The sequence below is a fragment of the Juglans regia genome, chromosome 7 (assembly GCF_001411555.2).
Source record: "Juglans regia cultivar Chandler chromosome 7, Walnut 2.0, whole genome shotgun sequence".
Taxonomy (NCBI): domain Eukaryota; kingdom Viridiplantae; phylum Streptophyta; class Magnoliopsida; order Fagales; family Juglandaceae; genus Juglans; species Juglans regia.
Genome location: NC_049907.1, coordinates 40231536 through 40254773, shown reverse-complemented (window position 1 = coordinate 40254773; position 23238 = coordinate 40231536). Strand labels below are relative to the sequence as shown.

The following is a 23238-nucleotide window of genomic DNA, read 5'->3' as shown; positions in this document are numbered from 1 at the left end:
GCATCAAGGCATGAGGCTCAATCTGAGTCACAGTATCCCTTCAGTTGGATTGAAGATGTAGATGACAATAGTAACCCTTGACCAGGTGCATTTTTAAGGTATCTCAATACCTTGTGAGCAACAACAAGCTGAGAGGTGGAAGGATGGTCCATAAATTGACTGAGAACCTGAGTAAGATAGTTGATATCTGGTATGGTTATGGTGAGGTAAAGTAGGTGTCCATTGAGTTGTCTATATGGAGTAGGATCAGCTAGAGGAGTCCCTGTGGATTTGCTTAGTTTATGGTTTTGATCAATTGGAATCTTTGAAGGCTTAGAAACCAATTGACCCAAATCAGCAAGGATATCTAAAATGTATTTTCTTTGACAAAGGTGAATACTAGTGGGAGATCTAGCAACCTCAATGCCAAGAAAATATCTCAAGGGTCTAAGGTCTTTAATTCTGAATTGGTTGTTCAGAAATGTTTTAAGCGCAAAGATTGGATCAAGGGAATTGCTAGCAACTACTATGTCATCTACATAGACTAGTAATGTTGTGAATGTGGTATCAGTGATGCAAGTGAAGAGACTGTAATCAGCCTTGGACTGTGTGAAACCAAATTGAATCAAATAGGTAGAAACTTGTCATACCATTGGTGTGAGGCCTATTTGAGTCCATAGAGGCTTTTGAGCAGCTTGCATACCTGACCAGGTTTACCCTTGCAATAGCCAGGTGGCATTTTCATGTATATTTCTTCTTTGAGCTCCCCATTGAAAAAAGTATTGTTAACATCAAATTGTTGTAGATACCGCCATTTAATTGCAGCTAAGGCTAGAATGGTTTTGACAGTAACTATCTTCACAACTGGTGAGAAGGTCTCATAATAGTCCACCCCTTCTGCTGGGTGAAGCCTTTAACAACTAACATTGCTTTCTTTCTCTCAACAATACCATTGAAATGATACTTGGTTTTGTAAACATATTTGCAATCAATAGGGGTTAATGATATTGGTAAAATCCAGAAAATGAAAGTGTTTGAAGTCTTTGGATCAGTAGCCATTGAGAAAAAAAAAATCTCACTATGTGGTTCTTGATACCATGTAAGAATAAGAAGAAAAGAGAAGAAGAGGAAGAAATAGCAGAGAGAAAACTGATGAAAAAATGTTTTTCATTCTATATGTTGTACTGTATTACAAGGTGGTGCTGCTTATATACTAAAAGAAGTAAAGCAATCCTAACAAACTGGAGAACAATCGAATATTCCAAATTATTTACAGCTATGTAACAAACTCTAAATTTATATAAAGGTACATTACAACTCAACTAAGATAAGGACTTTCTAGTAAATTAATCACAAAAGACATTACAAGTAGGAAGTCCATTTGATGATGGATGTGCCTGCATATCAGAACCATCTATGATGCCACGAGTAGTAGTAGCTATATCTTAGTAATCTTGTAGCTTAAGGTTGCTGATTCCATGTTGATTATGCTGCTCTAATATTTAGGTTTTGTCTTTTCCTTCTCTTTTTTATATCTCTGGTGATAGTCACACATGACTGGGTCTAATTAATTGTGTAACTATCAAGAATGATGAAGGGATGGTAATTATAAGAATGGTAAATAGAATTTTTCATTTATATATAAGTTAATTTATATACAATCTTCATTTAGAGATTGTTCATGTAAGTTCATACAGTTATATTTAAAAAAAAATTAAAATTATAATAATATTTTTTTAAAAATAATATTTTTTTTCTTTTACTTTATTCATCAATTAAATTACACGCGCAATCCTCCACTTAGTATTACAAATAGAATTTCTCAAATAGTTGTGCTTCAGCAAGAAGGGAGCCTGCGCGAAAACAAGGTGAAGCCCACAATCAACGTCCTCTGAGTAATGGAGACACGGGAGAGGATCGCCCGCACGTGTAGGCTACTTTATAAGAAAAACTCCAAGAAGTAGATAAACCAAAAGAGGTTGAGGCCGCGAAACAAGAGACGTTGATGTGAAATGCAATGGACTAGCCGTTTGGAGTCAAAAATTATCTGTCTGTCTTATTTTATCTTATCTTTATAAATTTTTTAAGTTTTTATATTAAATATAATAAATAATTTAATTTTTTTAAATTTTAATTTAATTTTTTTAAATTTTAAATAATAATAATATTTTATTTAACTTTTAATTTTTATTTAAAATCCTAAATGTTTTATTCATTTTTCTTTACTAAGAGCACTAGCATTGAACTCATCAAATAAGTCTAATCTTTAAAATTTGATGATTTTAACTTTAAAATCTTGATATTGGATTCACCATATGCTCAAATGTCAAGCTTTTAGTTACAGTATATTTCTCTTCATCTTCAAATCTCATTATTTACATTCTATAATCATTACTTTATTTACTTAAATTATTGTTTCCTAATTTTGAATCACAATATATTTAAGTTGGGAAATAATAATTTAAATATCAAATTAAATTATTAATTAATATATAGTTAGTGTAATTATAAAATATGAAAAAAATAAATTAAAAATATTATTATTAATAAAATAATATTATATTATTATTTTGATGAATCTAATAGCTAATTCAATGTGGGGTTATGGATAGAGAGTTTTTGAATTTATAAAAAATATATTTTTTTTTATCAAATTTTAAAAATAAAAATAATAAATTCAATGCTAATGCTCCAGGAGTCCAATATGATGGACTAGTCTGAGGATGGTCAAGCGTGAGATCAAGACTAAAAAATAAACTGCTTAACTCGTAAGCATTGACTATGGCAAATTGTCCAAGACCCAAAAACAACGTTGACCACGTGTTACATATGCTACGACGAGTCCCTATATTTACTAATCCCGGTTCCAAACGACCGTTACAGTACTATTTGAACTGCTACAACCGGTATTTGAAATCCCCGGGAAAACCAAAGCTAGAGAAAATAAGAATGATGGACCTGTCTTTCCCACAGGATTTTCAGAGTGACATATTCTGGTTCGAGGCTTTTGAGGCTCCGCCGGTGAGCCGAAGCGCTTTTGTGGCGTACACAGAGGGCCCCAGAATTGGATTTGGGGCAGCGAATTCAGGTAGTGGGCCGAATCCCGGGAACGTGAACAAGAGAATGATGAAATTCTTGCTGAGGAGTTGGCATCCGAGAATTGAAATCCAGGAGCAAGAGAAAGAACGAGGTTTTCGGCACATGATGAACGAGCGGGTGAGGAGGGAGAGGCAGAAGCAAAGTTACATGGCCCTGCATTCCACGTTGCCTTTTGGAACCAAGGTCTGCGGATTTTTCTGCAAGTGGGTGTGGTTTTCTTAGTCAAAATGGTCTTGTTAGTCATGAATCTGTTCTTTCGGTATTTTGTGTGCAGAGTGATAAGAAATCCATTATTCAAATGGCGTCCAAGGAAATTCAAGAGCTGAACGGGTTTGTGAAGGAGCTGAAAAGGAGAAACTTGGAGGTTGAAGCAAGTTTGGCGGCGGTGAAAGGGGACAGACCAGGGGGAGCCAAGATTAGGCTAAGTGTGCCCAATCCGGCATCTGGGCTTGATTCTATGGTAGAAGTTCTTAAATGCTTAAAAACATTGGGACTGAAAACCAGAACCATCAGGTCGAATTTCTCTGCTCAGGAGTTCTCAACTGAACTGGAGATTGAAACCGAGGTACTCTCTCCCTCTCTCTCTCTCTCGATTGATCGCATGTTGTTTTTTTATTTTTCTTCTGAGATAGATAAGGACATGGATGATCCAAGTGTTAGTAGTTTTGGAAACTGTTTCCATCCTCATGAGCTATTTGAGGTACTCAGTAAATTACAGTAATACTACCTATAGTTGTGGTGTCCGCAATCGACATGCAATCGTTTTGAAAAAAGTAAGATCTATTATTAAAAAATTAATTTTTTTATGTAAATCTCATATTTATTTACTTTTTCTAAAAACATTACGTGATACTTATATAATCCAAAATTGTAAATATCATTTCTCTGAAGTAAATTCCACACACATTTCACGAATGATGCACTATTTTAGGTACTTGTTAACTTAGAATCTAACTCACCAGCTTGTTAAGGTGAACTTGGTCGACACATTTAATAAACTCCAATATTCAAGCATCCAAATTTCACACCGACATAAAACCAAGGGGAAAAAAAGGCGTACTAATCTTTTAAGACTTTGTATAGTAACCCAAGAGAGCACTTGAAAAAAGAAATTGTAGTAAATTTTTAATCAAACATTTCAATTTGAGTCACAAATTATTTACATGTGCATAATGGTTGTTTTTCCGAGTAAGAGCCTCTTCAAGCAAAGGTGAAATTTGAGATGATTGGGAATGACTTTAATTGAGAATAATGGCTAGACTTTTAAGAACGAATTACCTAAATGTGTAGAAGATTCCGATATTAGGAAATTTCCTATCTGTTGAGTGGACTAACTTCGCACTGACTTGAAAATTGAAAGTAGTAGGAATATGGGCACGTGTTTAATTAGCTGCTGCTATCAGTTTAATAATACTAAATGCTGGTGGTTTGTTTGAAAGACTAGAGAGTGGGAATATTGCACGTGGGGTTTATCTGCTCATATATTTTACTGAATCTAATACTCTCTTTCGATGTTGGAAAAAGATGGGAGAAGCTGCCGAAGCGGAAAAGGCTATAAAGAGAACACTACATCAACATGAAGTGGAGAGGAAACTACTACTCCATTTCGAGGAAGGTCTGAGAAGGTAAAGAAAATAAAGGCCGTCAAAGAATTCCACACCTTCCCCTCACAAAAGGCCCACACAAATAAAAAAAAGGAACACTTTCTAACCGTCGGATGTAGGTCTTGTTATAATATATCATATGATATTAGTAAAAAAAGTAAGAGGAGGAGCGTGACAGTTTGACTGGTTATTATTATGGGCTTGAAAATGTATTTGTTGATTTTTTTTGAGATTTTGAATGGACCAAGAATTTAGAAGACTGTTTAGCGCTTAAGCATACCGATTAGCTAGACTATCGAATTGAGCACGAGGATATATTACTACCAGAAGGAATGCTTACATATGATATGATATTGGGTAGGGTAGGCTAATACTGTGGTTTATTATTATAAAACCCGCTGAGAAAAGTAACAAACGGTACAAGGTTGAATGAACCGAACTTGGGAAAATGAAAAATCAAAATATATGCGTTGAACAAGGTAACAAAATTAAAAACGTGGCCAAAGACGACTCTCTTTATTATTTTTTATTTTTGTTTCGGGACCTGGCTGGCTGTCTGACAGATTAGAGACAGGCTCATCGTTGGGGAATGTTTGCCCGCTGCTTAGTTGATGGTACGATAAGATTTATAGATCTTCTGTGCAAACCATGACTTCCCTTTTTGTCAAATAAAATACGATATTTTGGGTCTTCAGGTTGTCGATATCCTTGGGAGTAAAGATTTGACGGATAACACAAGAAAAGGAGAGAGATTGAGCAAAAACAGATATATCTTGGAACACCGCTTTATAGATAGATGATATAATAAACAAATGAATTTGGGTTTCCCATTCGTTATCATCATTATTATTCGACCCGTAGTACAATCACAATCATTTGACCAAATAAATTCACTGAACCGCGTTTCTGTGCGTACTCTAATTGTCATATACTAATAAACAGCATATAAGCCAAAACTGCTTAGGCATGGAGCAAGCGAAGTGATAAAATTCAAGTGCAGCCTAGAAACCTTGCTCTACATGAGAAGTGTGCAGAAATAACAAAACCAGAAAAATATTATCTGCGTGAAAGCGCACACAAAAATAAAACATTCGATATAAATACTAAAAACATGACCTCCGGAACATTAAATGCACCAGCTTTTCCGTCTATAAACTGAAGTTGCTCATCTAATTAACTTCAACAAAACATGGAAAAGACGAAACGTAGATGAAGTAACCTGCAAATTTGGTCCAACATAGAGGTTTTTGGAAAATAAGACGAAAAATATAGCTTTAGGTGTCGATTTCACTTAAGAGGAATGAACCTTGATGAATGGGTGGCCCCAATACCAGGTCTACCATGCTTGACAGGCTTGTAGCTGATTGAGAATTCGGCCAGGTAATGCCCAATCATTTCGGGCTTGATTTCAACCTGATTGAAGGTCTTGCCATTGTAGACCCCAATGATACTTCCTATCATTTCAGGAACTATGATCATGTTGCGGAGGTGAGTTCGGACAGGTTCTGGCTTCTCACCAGGTGGGGCCTCCCTTTTCTGATTCAAAACATCATGAAAAATGGTATTTAAGCCATTATAGTTTCACAAAAAGCACAAGCATACTCTATTAAAATTACACCAACTCATCACACTAGTCTCCTAACAGCATATTGTAGTCACTAAGGCAAGCATAGATTAATGTAGTGGATAACAGAAAAGGAAAAGAAAGCAGTCCTTTTTAATGATGTTGGAGCAATGAGAAAAAAAGTTGCATTCCTAGCATAAGACCAAGCATTTGATATCATATATTCCAGATTAAAGCATAAACGTACACGTGACCAGTCTTCACTACCCAGATTAAACCATAAATGTACACATGGCCAGTCATCACTACCGATCATCATATGAGATTTTCCATTTAATTTCAATTATATGTACTAACCAGCATGGCAAAAATGGGAAACAGCAAAGCACCAAATTGGGCATACAGATATAATGCACACTCTTTAATAAAGAACTCAGTTTTCTTGAGATATAGTCAAGTCAGAATCAATCACTGAAAATAATGAAGCAATTGACAAGAAATCATCCATAGCAACTACTTCAACAGTGTTACATTCACCAAAATAAGCAAGTTTCACTTAAAAAGAAAATAAAAGGAGAAACCTAAGTATACAGGTAGCACATGAAGGAAACCAAAAGGATTACATCAAGCATATAGTATAAATCCAAAAAAAGGATATGGGGCATTTCCAAACACAATAGAGCACTTGGACAGTAAGTATAATTACAAGTTTTAACTAAATAGATAACTTGAAGTTCTTGAATATGCACTTATGACTATTTCAAACAGCCCACATAAGACGGGATCACTCCAGATCAAACTGTTTCCATGCCCTCTAAAATTCCTAGCTCACATAAATAAATGTTGATGATTTTCCAAGGCATCAACCATTTGACACTAATATAAAAAAGAGAATGGACTAAAGGCCATTAGAAAACTAGCAACATCAATTGAGCCGCCACTTTATTTACACAGCACAATCCGCTAGAAGAGCAATTGTCCTCGAGTATTGTCTAAATAGAAAATACAATAAATCACTGCTATGTGCTTTGACCACAAGGTGCAATTAAATACCCAATAGGGAGGATTCACTTCCAATACAGTTTTTCCTTCTCTAAGGCCTCAACGATGAAACTTACAATCACCCTGTATGGCAATCACCACAACTTGCAGTGCAGAAATTCTTGAAGGCGGCCAAGGTAATTTAATTTTCCAATCCCCACAGAGTGACATATTTCACATAAATTTTATTAAAACTACCACAATAATTTCCAAAGCACATCTTTCAGAAGAAACCTTCAGAAATTATCATCACAAGCAACCCAGATCATGCCTGTCAAATTACATATTCACTCCCAGCTAGTAGTTTTTAACTAAAGCTTTCTTAGAAAGGACTACTGTCTTCCACTAGGTAACAATACCTTTTGTTGCTGACCAACACTTCCTATTCGAACATCCTCTTGACCTTCTGCCATTCCTTGCAAGTCTATGAAAGCAAAATCCAAGATCTCATCCCATGGAGTAACTCACTCTTCAATTACGTAAACATGCATTATCATTCCTCCAAAAGAAATATTATCATATGATGACCTTTTTATTCATCAAATACTAGCAGCTGCAACTCCAAGGAGGAAAACCCACGCTCAACTGATCGAGAGAGTTCGGATAAAAACATACCACAAGTCTAGCCAAATCAAATAATAGCATAATGTTAACCATACCATCCCATTGCTAAACTTCAGAACAGAATGAAAAAGAATAACCATTAACAGCATAGAATATATATGCAAAAAATCCACTACTGTAGAATATACCTCAAAAAAACAAGTATCACACTTTAATTTATCGTATACTCGGAAAACCCATTAACAGACACATCCACAGACAAAAATACTGTAGAATTAACCTCAAAAAGATAAGTATCACACCTTGATTTATCGTATACTCAGAAAACCCATTAAGAGACGCATTCACAGACAAAAATACTGTCGAATATACCTCAAAAAAAAAGTACCACACCTTGATTTATCGTATATTCCGAAAACTCATTAAGAGACGCATCCACAGACAAAACAAACAAGCACACTAGCATTTAAGTTCAAGCATCTACTTTCCCACCACAAACCACTCCATATTTGGCTTGGCTTTTATAAACAACAAAATAGTCAAGAAAAATTACCGCCTTGCGAAGCTTCTTGATCAAGGCCATTGGCTTCCGCTTCAATCCCCTCTGAAACCTATAACACCACAAGCAACAAGCAAAAATCAGACCCGTTTGCCACCGTAACACAAAAATACCCAAAATTGAACGAAAATAAGAATAATACCACAGATCATTAATGAAAACTATAAAATATACCTTCTACGAGCACGGGCATGGAAGAGCTTGACCAGCTCATCCGTAGACATATCGAGGAGAGCGTCCAAATCAACCCCTCTGAAGCTAAACTTCTTAAACGTCCTCTTCTTCGGCTGCCCTGCCGCCGCCACATCAGTCTCAACGTCAGCCTGAAAACAACCAGACAAACTGAGATCCAGCGAGAGAGAGAGAGAGATTAGCGTGAATAGAAAAGAATAGAATCGAGAATAACCATCGTTTGAGTTTGAACCAGAGAAACCCTTATCGGAGAGATGCTTCGGTGGGAACTGTGGCCGCTAGGGTTTGTGCAGAAAAGGGGGCCTTGCAGATGGTACTTATATATATCGAGAAGTTGGGGAGTGTAGCCCTAGGTTGAGAGCGTGAAATCTTTGCGCATAAGGACCTATAATTGTGTGGAATTGATTTTAAGGCCATTGCTTAGTTTGGTTTCTTAAATACTCTCAACTCATCTCAACTAATCATTACATTTTTTTTAAATTCTAACATAAAATATAATAAACAATTCAATTTTTTCAAATCTTAAAATAATAATAATATTAAAAAATAATATTCTAACAATATTTTATCATCTCAATTCAACTCACTTCAACATCCAAACACAACCTAGGCTACGCTCGGTTCTCGGAGTTGGATTTAGATTTAGACATCTTTTAATATTAAAGTAATCAACTCTTAAATTATTAAATTCGTTTCAATTCAAAATTTTTTTACATTTAAGATATATAATATTTTTCAACTTAACATCTCTTTATATGCGAGATCCATAATTTTTTTAATTTTTCATAAATACATCTAAATTCATCTTAATATCTAAATACATTTAAATTCATTTTAGGTAGATCCCATAAAACTCATTCTACCATATCAACTTACTACTATTTATAGAAAATTGAACTCAGCTCTACTTAACTTAACGTTCAAACATAGTCTTAAAATCTTAAAAAGATAATATTTGGTTTGCTGTACAAAAAAGTTTACTAGCTTGATTTAATATAATCGATCAAATTAGAAGATTATTTTATTTTAAAATAATTCAAACGTATTATTTTAAGTTATATTAGTGTATAAACTTCCTTATATAAGATTTGTGTATAGATATAACGCTTCTCTATTAAAAGATATAGAAATGAATAGAATTTGAAGAGAGTGAGATTAACCACGAAAATACAACTTCTTTAACATAAAGATTGAAAAAATATTCTCTTACAATCCTTTTATATTCAATCAATACAATCGTGTCAGTTCATCAAAATAAACTTTAATTTTAAGAAATTATCCTTAATTTTATATAAAATTGTACAAAAATTATAAGCATATCATTATTTTTTATTAACAATATTTTTTACTTTCTTTATTCTTCGTAACCACAACTTTAATGGCAAAAACCAATGAATCCGTAAAACCGACCGAATCGTTGTGTTCGATCCAGTTAGAAATTGGTCCAATTCTGGTTCCTATAATCAAAATTGGTCCGATTTCGATTTTGATATTTAGAACACAAATTTGCATCGAATCGAACCGGAGCAGTTGATATATATATATATATATATATATATATATTTATATAATATATATATATAATATTTTTATATGATTTTGTATATTATATATAATTTTTGACATTACATTATATATATTTATATTATATTTATTTTATATGTACCAAACTGGACTCTTGGTTTGCTTTTCTTTATGTTCTTTAGGTTGAAGATATTATTGAGTGATAGTCATGTATATTATATTTGTGCGTATGTCTTTGTGCAGACGTTATTACTCATGCATACAAGTTTGTAATCAATTACTCTCGGTCGAGTGCCTAGTGGGCTTATGAGTGGGGGAAATTCTCTTACAGTTACCCTGTCAATTCCTATCGAATGGGTCCAATGGGAATTCTTCCTTTCCTTCCTTGATTAATCAATTTATGCAATTGCAGCTATGCGGCCATTTCTTTCTAGGACAGGGAGTTAAGGGTTTCTCGGTGCTCACGTGTCGCACTTCTGCTTTCTAGCCATATCCGAGTTGTCTTTTTGTCTTTACACAATACTTGGCAATGGTTCGCCTTCAGCTTTATGGTTGTATTTCGATGGTTCCGATCCACATTAAATGGTGCCTCTTCAGCCCCTTCATCACTATTCGCGTCAGGCAGTTACTTCTTTCCCACATCGCAACACTGGATACGCTATGTTAGAATCACAGCGATCGTGGAAATCTAGTACTATGTGGGTCGCTTGGGTTCCTACTGCCTCGGGATGTCAACCGTCGAGCTTGCCTATATAAGGTTCCTATTCTCTCTTCTACTGAGTATCATGTGTTCCCCTCTCCCTTTCAAGCACTTCCCCTTGCGTTGTTCTTTCTGATTCATCTTCTTTCTCCCTGGTTGCTAATGGCCCATAAGAAATCCTTGTGCCCTTCTAGGCCGACTAGATCTTCCGACCCTGTCGATGCAACAGACGAGCAAGGCAACACCATTCAGAGGAGTTTGTTGGCTTCTCATGGCGTTCGGAGGTGACTCCCGTCGACTTTAAGGGTTTTGCCTCCAAAGTGGCGATGTACCCCGTCATGTTCTCTAGCATACTCAGATTGTCTTTCTGTTGTCTAGTGTAAAAAGTGCTGGATCATCTCTTGTTGGCGCCTACTCAGCTCCTCCTAGTGTGTAAAGGATCCTTGTGTCGTGCTTCATCATTTGGCATTGTGCGTTGGAGGAGGCCGGGGCTGACTACCCAGACCTCATGGCGCGTGAGTTCCTTCTCACTCACAACCTTCATTTTCACACACTCCAGCATGCAACACTTCTTTTTAAGCTCCAAAATTACTCTCTTATCGTCATCTCACCCTCCTGTCTTCACCTCCTCTAACAGTTTCTCATACTTCTCCACAGTAGGTGATGTGGTAACTTACATTTTTCACGTTGTAACTTGTTGTTTCACGTTATAATTTGTCCATTGTAAGCTTGCGGCTTCATGTTGTAACTTATCGATTCACGTTGTAATTTTTCTATTGTAAGCTTGCAGCTCCATGTTGTAACTTATCAATAACATTATCCCTTTTGCTTTATATTTATCTTCTGCGGCCATTTGCTTTCAGGGTCTCCCCTTTCTTTTTTCTCTCTTTTTTTATTTTATTTATTTATTTTATTTATTTTATTTATTTTTTTATGGCAGGCCTGAGGGTTTCGACTCAGGGAATTATGGGGTCTACGTCGAGTGGGGGGGATTGTCGTCATCTAAAACATTACAATTCAACCTACCAGCGTCGAACCAATCCCCGACGACCCTGACAACTTCCCGCTAATATTGTCCTCATTTGCCTTTGTTAGTTAGTTATCCTCTTGATGCATTTAGCAATATTGTTTACAAGGCCGATGTCTCTCCACTTTTTCTTTGAGCCAATTTTTTTCTTTTTTTATCATCGATCTCTCAAACACGCTTTTCCCCACCTAGTCCTTTAGTTCTTCCATCTTACATTGTCATGCTTTATTTTGATATGTAACTAGAAAAAAAAAATGTCATCAGCATATGTCGACTCTCGTCCACTGCTTCCAACTTGGAGTGGATGGAAATCCCCCCCTAAGAGTTAAGCCGCGTTAGGGAGATTCTGGTTGTCTTCTCGAGAGAGGTCAGGAAGTGTTTTGCTAACCCACATCTATGTCCCTCCTAGTAGCACCGTGGCCGTGGAGTCGAATTAATCTAGGTTGATTTTTGCTGCAATGGAGGCCAGGGTAAGTATTCAGGTGACCGGGAAGCCGAACTAGCTCTCCGTCGTGGGAGGGATAAGGCAGCCTCTGGCTCAACCCGTCCCTTTTGTCCTTGTAGGAGGTAGGTTGTTCAGGCAATTTGCGATTGGACTCGCTCCCACCCATTGACATTGCGTATTTAATTCCTAACTAAAAAATAAGCAGGCTATCATAACTTTATTCTTAGCTTCAAAGGAGTTAGACTTCGCAAACTTAGGCCATTTGGCCTATGATGTGATGTACTTGTAGTTTTTACCATGTTGTTGATGTCTGCGTTCCTTGGTGCAACATTCAAGCAGTCGAAGGATCCGGCCCGCACTCCAATGGGGATGGGTTGGAATGCCTCAAGCCAAACCGCTCCTTTGCCCCATGAGGAGGTAATTCGAACAGTGATGTGGTTGATCCGCTCCTTCGCCGTGATGGGGGTCGGGTAATTTTTCGGGCAGCCTCAGGGTTGGACCCGCTCTCTGTCATGGGAGGGACAAGGTGGCCTCTGGCTCAATCGTTCATTTGTTCCCCGCGAGAGGTAGGTTGTTCGAACAGTCTATTATTGAACCTGCTCCCGCCCATTGACACTACAGGGAAGGGTAAGTTTTGGGTCAGGCTGGCGCTAAACCCGCTCTTCATCGTAGCGGAGGTCGGGGTAAATTATTCAACTAGTTGTGGGGTTAGTTCCGCTCTCCGCCGCGAGAAGACAAGGCGGCCTCTGGCTCGACCTGTCTCCTTGGTCCTCAGGGAGAAAGTCGTTCGGGCAATCCCACCTGTCATTTGAGCCTTGCTCAAAGTGCTAAACTCTGTAAGTGGGGATCCCGATTTTCACTAGCGGCATCGCCTTGTGGTCGTAAGTGAGGATGAAAGGAATTTCCCCTGTCAATGTCTTGTTGACGACGCGAAAGTTCAAAGTAGGTGTGGTGCATTGTCCTGAAAAATCATGCCTTTCATTAAACAACAAAAATTTACAGTTTTCAAGTAGCGAATTACAAAATAAAGGGAGATGGAGTCTTCAGCCAGGGAGCTTTCGCCTGCTATGCCTTTGCCTCTGGGACCATGCACCCTCCCACTCCCGCTCCCCCTCGAGTCCGATAGGGCGAGTTGTAGACTAAAGCTTGCTAGGGCTCCTTAAGTGGTGCATGCTCTACTCTTTCCTGTAGGTGTCATTTGAGGAGACCCCACTATCTTCTTGCTTCAGTTCTTGGACTAATATTCCCTCGCCAAGACCTGTTCGCCTCGGATTTCTCTCACTTCATGGTGGGGATCCTAAACTTTGGTGGCAAGAGCACAACCATCACTTTGGTGGCAAGAGCAGTTGGTCCACTGATGATGATGTGCCTACTTTCTTTGCAATCTCTTTGTATTTCCATTTGAGATTACGGAGCTCGTCTTGCATGTTCTTCCTCTCCTCCTCCACGTTCGCTCCAGCTCCAACTTTTTGGGACTCCATGCGCTCACTATTACTAGGCTCCGCCACTTTGTTTTGTCATTGTTGAGGTTTCTTAAGCTCCTCATTCTCCTTACGAAGTTTTTGCACTTCGCCGGTTAACTTTGTTGCCTAGTCCTCCATAGCTTTCAGTCTCGCCTCCATGACAACTTCTTCTATGTCCCTTTCGAGTTGTTTGGAATGGGTTGTCTTAGACATACGAAATACATGCAAGATCTACGAAGGATCCCACAAACGGCGTCACTGTTAACGTCATGTTTCGTACGCCTTTGAACCAGATTCTAGCAACTCAGATCTTCAAAACTGGGTCTTCAAAAACGAAGAAGAAAAAAGCTAAGAGAGGGCGGTTTTGGGGCCAGTGAGTCTTTGATGCTAAAGTCAGTAGAGTATTTTGGAAGTTTGTAAATAATGAGAGAGTCTAAAGACCAGAGAGCTTTTTTGTACCTGGGGATCGCTATTTATACTGAAAGTTTGGGGGGCGGATCGTGCATGTCCCTGTGGGACCTACGTCATCACTATTGTTCCCTTTGTCAAAGTCCTTTAATGTAGTGTGGCTTTATGATGGCATTATTAATGTGGCGTGTTGCTCGGACAACGATGCCATTAATGCAAAGTGTTCCCCGATTTGCCTTACTCTGTTGGTGTCTTCGATGGTCCGTCGATGTCCCCTTGTAAGAAATCAAAGGTTCTTCGTCTTTCCCGTTCTACCATATATGAGTCCCCATGAGCAGGATGAGGCCAAGCAGCATCAGACCTGTCCATCCCATCAGTCATCATTGCTAACTTTTCCTTGCAGGCGAGTTGCATCGTGGGTAAGTTTAGGTCCTAGGGATGAGTATCGGGGTGAAGCTTATTACTCTCGGTCGAGCACCTAATGAGCTTATGAGTTAGAGCGAAATTCCCTTACAAACAGATTTCTCAATAATTTATCTCTGTTACAAACACTAAGTCTCTAATAACAAAGTCATCAACTGGTTGGTCGATATATCCCAATTAGTTGGGGCTTCACTTTGATCTCAATACACACGAAATGCTGCATGTCTGCTTCTTGCCTTCGAAGCTCGACTTGATTGTTGTGGAGTCTCATCTCCCTCTTCCAAATCTCTTCCTCTCTCTTTTGAAGTTCTTGCTCCTTACTTAACAATTCAACTTTCTCTTTACAAGTACTTTTTCTCTGTCTATAGTTGCAGTATGGTAATCTCTGATTCTAAATCTAATTTTGTCAACCAACAATATGCATAGTAGAAATAAGATGCAAAACATATAGTAAAGTTGTAATTCATGGAGTATAAAAAGTCTAAATTGGGATGAAAAATAAAAGACTGTTAGGTTGTTTTCTAATTTTATGATATTCAAATGGTATTATCATTAGTGGGAAATGCAGCTCCTACCTCTCCATTCCACCCGTGCACAGATTCAATAGCTAAAAATGCAAAACACATATGGCTCAAGGAATCCACAAATGAAATAGAGGCTTGACACCATTTTTCATGCTTCTTTCTTCTTCTCTTATGTTATAAAAAGCTCCAAAGCTACCAACTATCCTAATCCAATTCAACCACGATACCACCAGAGCCAAGCCTAGGTAGTCAATTTAATGACAGTTGTTCATAGGAGTATCCATTGGGAAAACCATAAAAATCAACTACCAATCCAAGATATGTAAATCCAAATTAGATAGAAGAGATTTTTTTTTTCTTCATTTTGGTAGTTAGAAAAACCAAGGAGAAAAGCAAGTTGAGCACAGGCTTTAACATTTATTTTCTTCAAATGAGAAATTCTTCATAATTACACAACTCATTAAAACGTACATATGTGGTAGTGGGCATCCAGCACAAATTTCATTAATAAAATAGTTGCTAACTTTAAGATCAAACCTAAAACAAGACAATAACAAATTTAAATGTTCAACTATTCTCGAGCCAATGTAATCATTGTAAAGAAAAGATTCAAAGCAAACCCACAAGCCTAAGAATCTTATGATCACCAATGAAAGGGACTTTTGATGTAGTAAGCATTACAACGCAAAGGAAGAATGTACCTATGTGCATTTACATTAACGATGAATCTGGCGGCTATTCAAGATCTGAATCGTCTTAGTGAAGTCTACAAGAATTTGAGGTCAAGAGTTAGAGAGAGAGAGAGAGAGAGAGAGAGAGAGAGAGAGGACTCATCAAGCAAAGATCTTACAATAAAATGGTGAGGAGGAAGCAACAATGAATAGAACCGAATGTAAATGAATCCATGACGAAGAAGCAGGAGGAGGGAGGGACTGTTGTATTGCGCTTAGGGTAAGAAGTGGGAAAAGCATCGAGATGAAGGAGAGACTTATCAAAGTCACATATGTTGTTGAATTCAATTATATTTTGTATTGCATTACTAGTGATATTTATACACAATTTGTACAGGAATATGAGAAAATAAAATCTGTTACAGAACTTGAGAGAAAAACTAACAAAGTTCCACTACAGTGGCCTTTGATGATGTAGCAACATTGAGACTCGTCCTGAGTTTAAAAAATATGTCAGCTACCAATGGTTTTGTAAATATATAAGCTATTTGATCATTTAGCTGATGAAAGAGATATTTAATGTCTTGACAGCAACTCGATCTCTAACAAAGTGAAAGTCAATATCGATATGCTTTGTTCGTGAGTGGTAAACAGGATTGTCAGCCAAGTAAGTGGCAGCAATGTTGCACACCAGAGTGTTGGGGCCTGAGTTAAAGGTAAATCGAGTTCAGAAATAAGGGTTTGAAGCCAAATAAGTTCAGCTGCTGAGGAAGCTACAAATTTATATTTTGATTCCATGCTTAATCTTGCAATAGTTCTTTGTTTATTTGAGCTACATGAAATGAGGTGCTTACCCAAATAGATGCAAAAACCACTAGTTGGTCCGCATTTGAGTAAGCTTGCAATTTGAAGGAAGATTGAGACGAGAAAAATAGGCCATGGTTGATAGTGCCTTTTAAATAACGCAATATTTTCTTTACTACAATCTGGTGTGGCAACTTGAGTGTGTGCATGAATTGGTACACCTTATTGACGATAAAGGATATGTTGGGTCTAGTGAGTGACAAAATACTGCAAACCTCCAACAATACTTCGAAAAAGTGTAGTATCACCAAAAGTTGGTGAGTCAAATTGGGACAGTTTCAAAGAGGCTACCATAGGAGAGGTTATCGGTTTTGCTTGCAACATCTGACTTTGAGACAATAAGTCTTTAATATACTTTTTTTGAGAAAGCAAAAGGCCATCTTTCAAGTGACTTATTTCCAAGCCAAGAAAATACGATAGATGCCTTAAGTCTTTAACAGGGAAGGCCAAACTTAAGTCATGAATTAAGGTGTCAATTGCAAAGGCTTTAGAGGCAATTATGATAAAGTCATCAACGTAAACTAGAAGGTATATGCATAGATCACTATGACTAAGGATGAATAAAAAGGCATCAGCCTGAGAAGCTTTAAAACCATAAGTGAGCAACTACGAACTCAACTGGGCAAACCATGCCCTAGGGGCCAGCTTGAGGTCTACTTTATGCAATTTACACACACGAGTGGGATACAGAGGGTTGATAATCCCTTGAGGCTATTGCATGTATAGTTGATCATTGAGGGTTCCATGAAGGAACACATTCTGGATATCAATCTAGCATAGGGGCCATCCACGAGCAGCTGCAATTGATAAGATGAGTCGAATTGTCAAAGCCTTAACCACTAGACTAAAAGTCTCATGGAAATCAATGACAGGCTGCTGATGATAGCCTTTGACTACAAGTCTTGCCTTCCTTCTCTCAATGGACCCATCGGCATGACGTTCTGTTCTATGCACCCATCTGCAACCAAGGACATTAGCAGAGGGGTTAGGAGGGACTAAGGTCCAGGTATTATTTTGGAGCACAGCATTGTACTCCTATTGCATGGCATCACGCCATTTCGAATGTTTGGAAGCTGTCGAGTAGCTGGAAGAGGTTTTAGAGGTATGTACAGTGGTACTGAGACAAGTTCGTGAAGGATAAGGGATGGTGCCATCCAGACGGACACGAGGATGAGATGAATTGGTGTGGCATCTTGTGATGATTGGAGAACGGGGTGGAGTTAGGATGGGGGAGCGGATGGAATTGGGGAAGAAGAACTAGGGATTTGAGTTCGATTTTGATTTCGGGAAGGAGAGGATTCAAGAAAGGAATTCAGAGTGGAAGATGGGAATGGACCTGGGCCTAGGATAAATGGAGATAGGATGGGTAAATGGGCTTGCGAGGAGTGAGTAGGTAACGGGTTTTACTGTGAGGATCGAGAGGAATCTGTAATGGGCCGATTATTTGAGTAGGAAAATGAGCCTTCATGGAAGACTACATCATGAGAGATATATAGCCTTTGGGTGTTTAAGTCCAAACACTTATATCTCTTGAGCATAGAGCTATAACCGAGGAAAAGACATGGAGTGGATCTGAAATTAATTTTGTGTTGGTTGTAAGGATGTAAATTGGGAAAGCATTGACAACCAAAAACTTTTAAAAAATGATAATTAGGATTATGGTTATAAACATGAAAAAATTGTGATTTATTTTGGGTATTTGATGATGGTAAGAGATTAATAAGATAAGCAACCGTGTCAAAAACAACCGTGTCGAAGGCTTCGGCCCAAAAATGGAAAGGAAGATAGGCATGGGCCATAAGAGCAAGCCCAATTTCAACAATATGCATGTGTTTCCTTTCAACAAGCTCATTTTGTTGATGGATATGTGGACAGGAAAAACGATAATGAATACCAAGATTTTGACATAATGGCGTGAGGGGTTTAAATTCACTACCCCCATTTGTTTGGAAGGTAACAACTTTGGTATTAAAAAGACGTTCAACAGAAGATAAAAAAGTTAAAAAGACATGGAGAACATCGGATTTTAATTTTTAGGTATAAAACCAGGTGAACCTGGTGAATTGATCTACAAAAGAAACGTAATACTTGTATCCTAGCCAAGAAACATAAGGGCCTAGGCCCTAAAGTTGATGGCTTTTGGCAAGAGGGCAATCGGTACAGGTGTATTTTGAAGCAGTTGGAGAAATCTTCAAACAGTTGGTGCGCAGAATTTTGGAGACCCCAAAGTGATGAGGATGGCCCAGCCGACAATGCCATTGAGCCATGGAGGTTCTTCGCCAAGATGAGCAAAAGGGGAGGAGGGAGACAGAGGAGCAGTTGCTGAAGTAGAAGGAAAAACATAAAGTCCATCACAAATTGGTCCTGTGAGGAGGGGCTTCCCCGTCAAGATGTCCTTCACAGAAAAGAAATTTTCATGAAATTCAAAATAGCAGAAATTATCGCAAGATAATTGTGAAACCGAGATCAAAGTTTTGGTTCCACTATGAACATGAAGCAGATTGTGAAGTAAGAAGGAAGATGAGGGAGAAGAGAGAGAAGAGTCACCAGTGTTTTGTATGGATAGGCCCAAGCCATCTCCAACCCGAATTTGTTCATTACCACTGTAAGGCTCAGAGGAGAGATTGAGGTTGGGAAAATCATGAGTGATGTGTTGGGTTGCTGCCGAGTCTGGGTACCATGTGGAGTCGAAGAAGCTGGTGGGACTTGTGAAATTCGTAGAGAAGGAAGTGGGAGCAGCATACTGATAGCTGTGATCGAAGCGATGCCAACACTGTAAGGCCACATGACCTGCTCTGTGGCAAACTTGACAGGTAGGTCGCTGATTGTAAGAAGTATTTGGTTGTGCAGCAGGAGAGAAATGACGACCACCACGATTGGAGTAGGGTGGCGTGCATCTGCCATTCCGACCATTATGACCACCACGATAAAAGCCTTGTGTATGTCCATCAGTGTTAGTAAAACTGACAGAAGGCTCAAGGGAGGTATAACTCCTTGCCGTATGAGAGAGTCTACTTTCATGAACAAGTAACAAGTGGTAAAGCTCGTTAGATGAAATGGGCTTAGCCCATGTAGTTACAAAAGTAATAAAAGATTCATATGTTGAACTAAGTCCCATGAGAAGGTAACAAACTCTTGATCAGGTAAGGGATTACCAATGATCAGCAAGTAAGCGAACCTTACCAAAATAATTTGTGATGTTTTGCTCGCCTTGAATTAGATTAGCAAGTTGAAATCTCACTTGAAATGGTTTGACTTGAGAATGGGATGCAAACTGAGAAGCAAGGGAGAGCCAAAGCTCACGAAAGGTGTTTAATGAAAGTATATGACCAATAACAAATTATGAGAAGGAAGAAAATAAAATGCTGAGTATCAGTTGGTCATTGTGTTTCCAAGAGGCAAAATCTGGGTTGAGTTGCGCAGGGGAGGTGGATTGATTTGGTAGTCTTTCAGAATGAGGGGCAAGGCTTCCATCAACATAATGATAGAGGTCTTAGCCTCGTAAATAAGCAGAAATATGCACTTTCCACAGAGGGTAATTATCTGTATTCAACTTGGTTGTGACAATATGAGAAAAGGAAGACATGATGGAAGAATTTGGAGAGGGAAAGAAATGAGATAACGCCATAGATCAAAGACTATGGGTCGAATGCTTTAACACCATATCAGAGTCACATATTTAGTTGAATTCAATGATATTTTGTATTGCATTGCTAGTGATATTTATACACAATTTGTACAGGAATCTGAGAGAATAAAATCTGTTACAGAACTTGAGAGAAAAACTAACAAAGTTCCCTACGTTTCCACTATAGTGGCCTTTGATGATGTAGCAACATTCTCTATGTTAACAAGATTGAGAAGGGAAAAGGACTTTCACATCAAGATTTTGCATGTCTCCTAATCATTAGCTCTCGTAACAAATTAGAAGACTAATGTAGGAAAATCAATTCAATGTTGTAAACTGAAAAAGTTTCCTCTAGTTTGACTCTTCTTTTAAGTTTTCGTTATGGTTTTGAGTAGTTTGACATCTTAAAGATAGTCGAATAAAAAGTTTTTGAGATGGGAGTTTCGGATATAATTCCTCATGACTCGAGAGATTGATCAGTTGAGATGAAATCATATCTAATTTCTCTTTAAAAAATAGTTCAACGATATGCCATATTGAGCATTGTTTACAATCTGCAGCAAAACATGTCATAAACATTGCTATTTGCTAATTAAGTGGATTGTTATAATTCACCAATTTGTCGTATCTTCGTTATACTCTTTTAACAAATATTCAAAATTATTTAGATGCTTATTTTACATCGGTATCCTTTGTATAATATTTTAGTTGGTATTCATGGTATATAAATAGACTTGTTTTGGACATGTTTCGTACGTAACGAGGGACTCTTCGGACAGTTAGGAGATTGATCAAGGAACCCACAAACATACAAATAAAGAAGGGAGCTCGGGGGTGGTCAGGAGGCCTTTCGATGCTCAAGTTAGTTTTCCTTTTTAGGAAATGTTTTCTTTGCCCTTAAATTATGTGAGTTTGATCATATCTTGAGTGAGCTTTTATACTAGGTAGTTTGGAGTATTGTTGCTTCCATTCTCAAGGAGTTGTCCCATCGTGCCTCATACTTTATGCACGTGAATCAGTTAGGGGGTGTGATGCCCTAAAGAGAATAATTAATGTGGCGTTGAGTTCTGACTTATGTCTCGGCACCCCCTCAATCAAGTCTGATGAATCTCTCTCTCTCTCTCTCTCTCTCTCTCTCTCTCTCTTCATAAGGAGAGTCATGGTTGTTCTTTTAGCACGAATTCTAACAGTTGCTGCTTCATAACCATCATTTTGGTTGCTTATCAGCTAGCTGCAGCGGCACCCACATTTCTTTCCTCAGTGTGTGAGTCATGGTTACCTCTCCCGCACGCTTCCTAGCAGTTGCTTTCTAGGGACTTGAGGAGTTTGTGTCCCTTTGGCTTATCCGGGTGGCGCCCACCTTCCTTTTCCCAAGTGAATGGTGGTTATAACTTCTCCCACACACTTCCTGGTAGCCACATGTTGGTGATGATTCAGGGCAGATGACAGGTTGGCGTATGTCACCCCTAGCCATCTCTGTCAGTGTCTCATTACTCTTGGGCTAGGTTGAACAGGCCTCTCACTTGGCGGGACAAGCCCAACAAAGGCTGTTTTCTTCTCTTTGCCAAATAGATGGGCCTGCTTTAGATCATGGGGTCTCGGACTCTTGGGTTGAGCATTTTTACCCTCTCCAAAACCCTTTGCGTATTATTCATCAACTTGATAATATACAAATTTTCTGATTCGGTATATTCTTTCTCTTCCATATAGTTCTTTCTCCTTCTCTCATGTATAGCTCTTTCCTTCCTATTGTGTGATACTCTTATCAACGTAAAGTTGTTGCTTTGTTTCTCTGATATGGTATCAGAGCAAATATTGTTTTGATAATAGAAGCAACTTCTTCAGTTTCTTCTTCTAATCTCTCAGACAATCCATCTAGTATCATCTCCAAAATGATGACAATCTAGGTGATGTTCTTGTTATACAATCTCTAACTGGGGATAACTATTAAGCTTGGAATCGTTCTATGTTGGTGGCCTTGAGTGCCAAGAACAAGCTAGAGTTTGTGGACTGGTCAATCTTTAGATCCTTTGTTCCCTTTTTGGAAGCGTTGTAATGATATGATTGTTTTATGATTGCTAAACTATGTTTCAAAGCAAATTGCACCCAATATTCTCTACACCAACACAACAACAGTGACGTTGGATTTTAAATAAATGTTTGATCAAGATAATGGTCCTCAGATCTATGAACTTCGTAATGAAATTGCTTCTCTTTTTTAAGGGCATAATTATAAGGCCCCATTTGGATGTGCAGTTGGTCTCCTCTCAACATCTAAACATTTTTAAACTTCTCTTTCATACTTTTTCATCTCATCATTATTAATCATTACAACTTTTCTAGGCTTCCATATAAAATATAAAAGACAAATAAACTTTTTAAATTTCAAAATAAAAATTATATTCTAAAAATATTTTAATTTTATAATATTTTTATTAAATTTGTTATCTATCTTTTTTCAAAATCTAATAAAAATTTTAACTCAAATTATTTTATTATTATCTACAGAATTTTCATCTAATGTATTGTTCAAACGAGGCAGAGATGGCATTCCAAAACAATACATGATTTGCTGCTAATCGATCTTTCCGGTTCGATCCGAAACCCGGAAATCCGGGTGTATCCGAGCGGTTATCCACCTGAATTACACCCGGGTGGGTGAGAAGAACCTGGATCCAGTTCTGTGACCCGGTTATCCGTAACCGGGTCATTTAATTAAAAAGAATCCGCCCCTTGCTGCCCTAAGCTTTCGAATCCCTTCTCTTCTCTCTTCGACGCATGCGTCTCCTCCTTTCCGGAATCCATTCTCTTCGACCTTCGCCGCATGCGTCTCTTCTCCTTTCAGAATCCATTCTCTTCTCCTTTCCGAATCCATTCTGCCTTCTCTCTTCGACGCAGGCGTCTCTTCTCCTTTCTGAATCCATTCTACCTTCTCTCTTCGACGCACACGTCTCTTCTG

General features: G+C 38.1%; 2 protein-coding genes across 2 annotated transcripts; one reads left to right on the top strand and one right to left on the bottom strand.

Annotated features, from left to right (window-relative positions):
* The first annotated feature begins 2864 nt into the window (after positions 1 to 2864).
* Positions 2865 to 5372, top strand: LOC108985516 (transcription factor bHLH92-like). The gene is made up of 3 exons (XM_018957846.2): positions 2865 to 3261; positions 3353 to 3643; positions 4603 to 5372. Exons 1-3 carry the CDS (start codon positions 2929 to 2931, stop codon positions 4705 to 4707), a joined length of 729 nt encoding a protein of 242 aa, XP_018813391.2. The 5' UTR covers positions 2865 to 2928; the 3' UTR covers positions 4708 to 5372.
* Positions 5373 to 5666: 294 nt separating this feature from the next.
* On the bottom strand, positions 5667 to 9005 carry LOC108985529 (40S ribosomal protein S15-4). The gene is made up of 4 exons (XM_018957870.2): positions 8817 to 9005; positions 8585 to 8733; positions 8405 to 8462; positions 5667 to 6218 (listed from the first exon to the last, which is right to left on the bottom strand). Exons 1-4 carry the CDS (start codon positions 8817 to 8819, stop codon positions 5970 to 5972), a joined length of 459 nt encoding a protein of 152 aa, XP_018813415.1. The 5' UTR covers positions 8820 to 9005; the 3' UTR covers positions 5667 to 5969.
* Positions 9006 to 23238: the final 14233 nt, after the last annotated feature.

Coding starts and splice junctions, on each gene's coding strand:
- LOC108985516 (XM_018957846.2), top strand. CDS start 2,929: ATGATGGACCTGTCTTTCCCACAGGATTTTCAGAGTGACATATTCTGG. Junction 3,262..3,352: donor CGTTGCCTTTTGGAACCAAG/GTCTGCGGATTT, acceptor TTTTGTGTGCAG/AGTGATAAGAAATCCATTAT. Junction 3,644..4,602: donor AACTGGAGATTGAAACCGAG/GTACTCTCTCCC, acceptor TGTTGGAAAAAG/ATGGGAGAAGCTGCCGAAGC.
- LOC108985529 (XM_018957870.2), bottom strand. Junction 8,463..8,584: donor CATGCCCGTGCTCGTAGAAG/GTATATTTTATA, acceptor GTGGTGTTATAG/GTTTCAGAGGGGATTGAAGC. Junction 6,219..8,404: donor TCAAGAAGCTTCGCAAGGCG/GTAATTTTTCTT, acceptor GTTTTGAATCAG/AAAAGGGAGGCCCCACCTGG.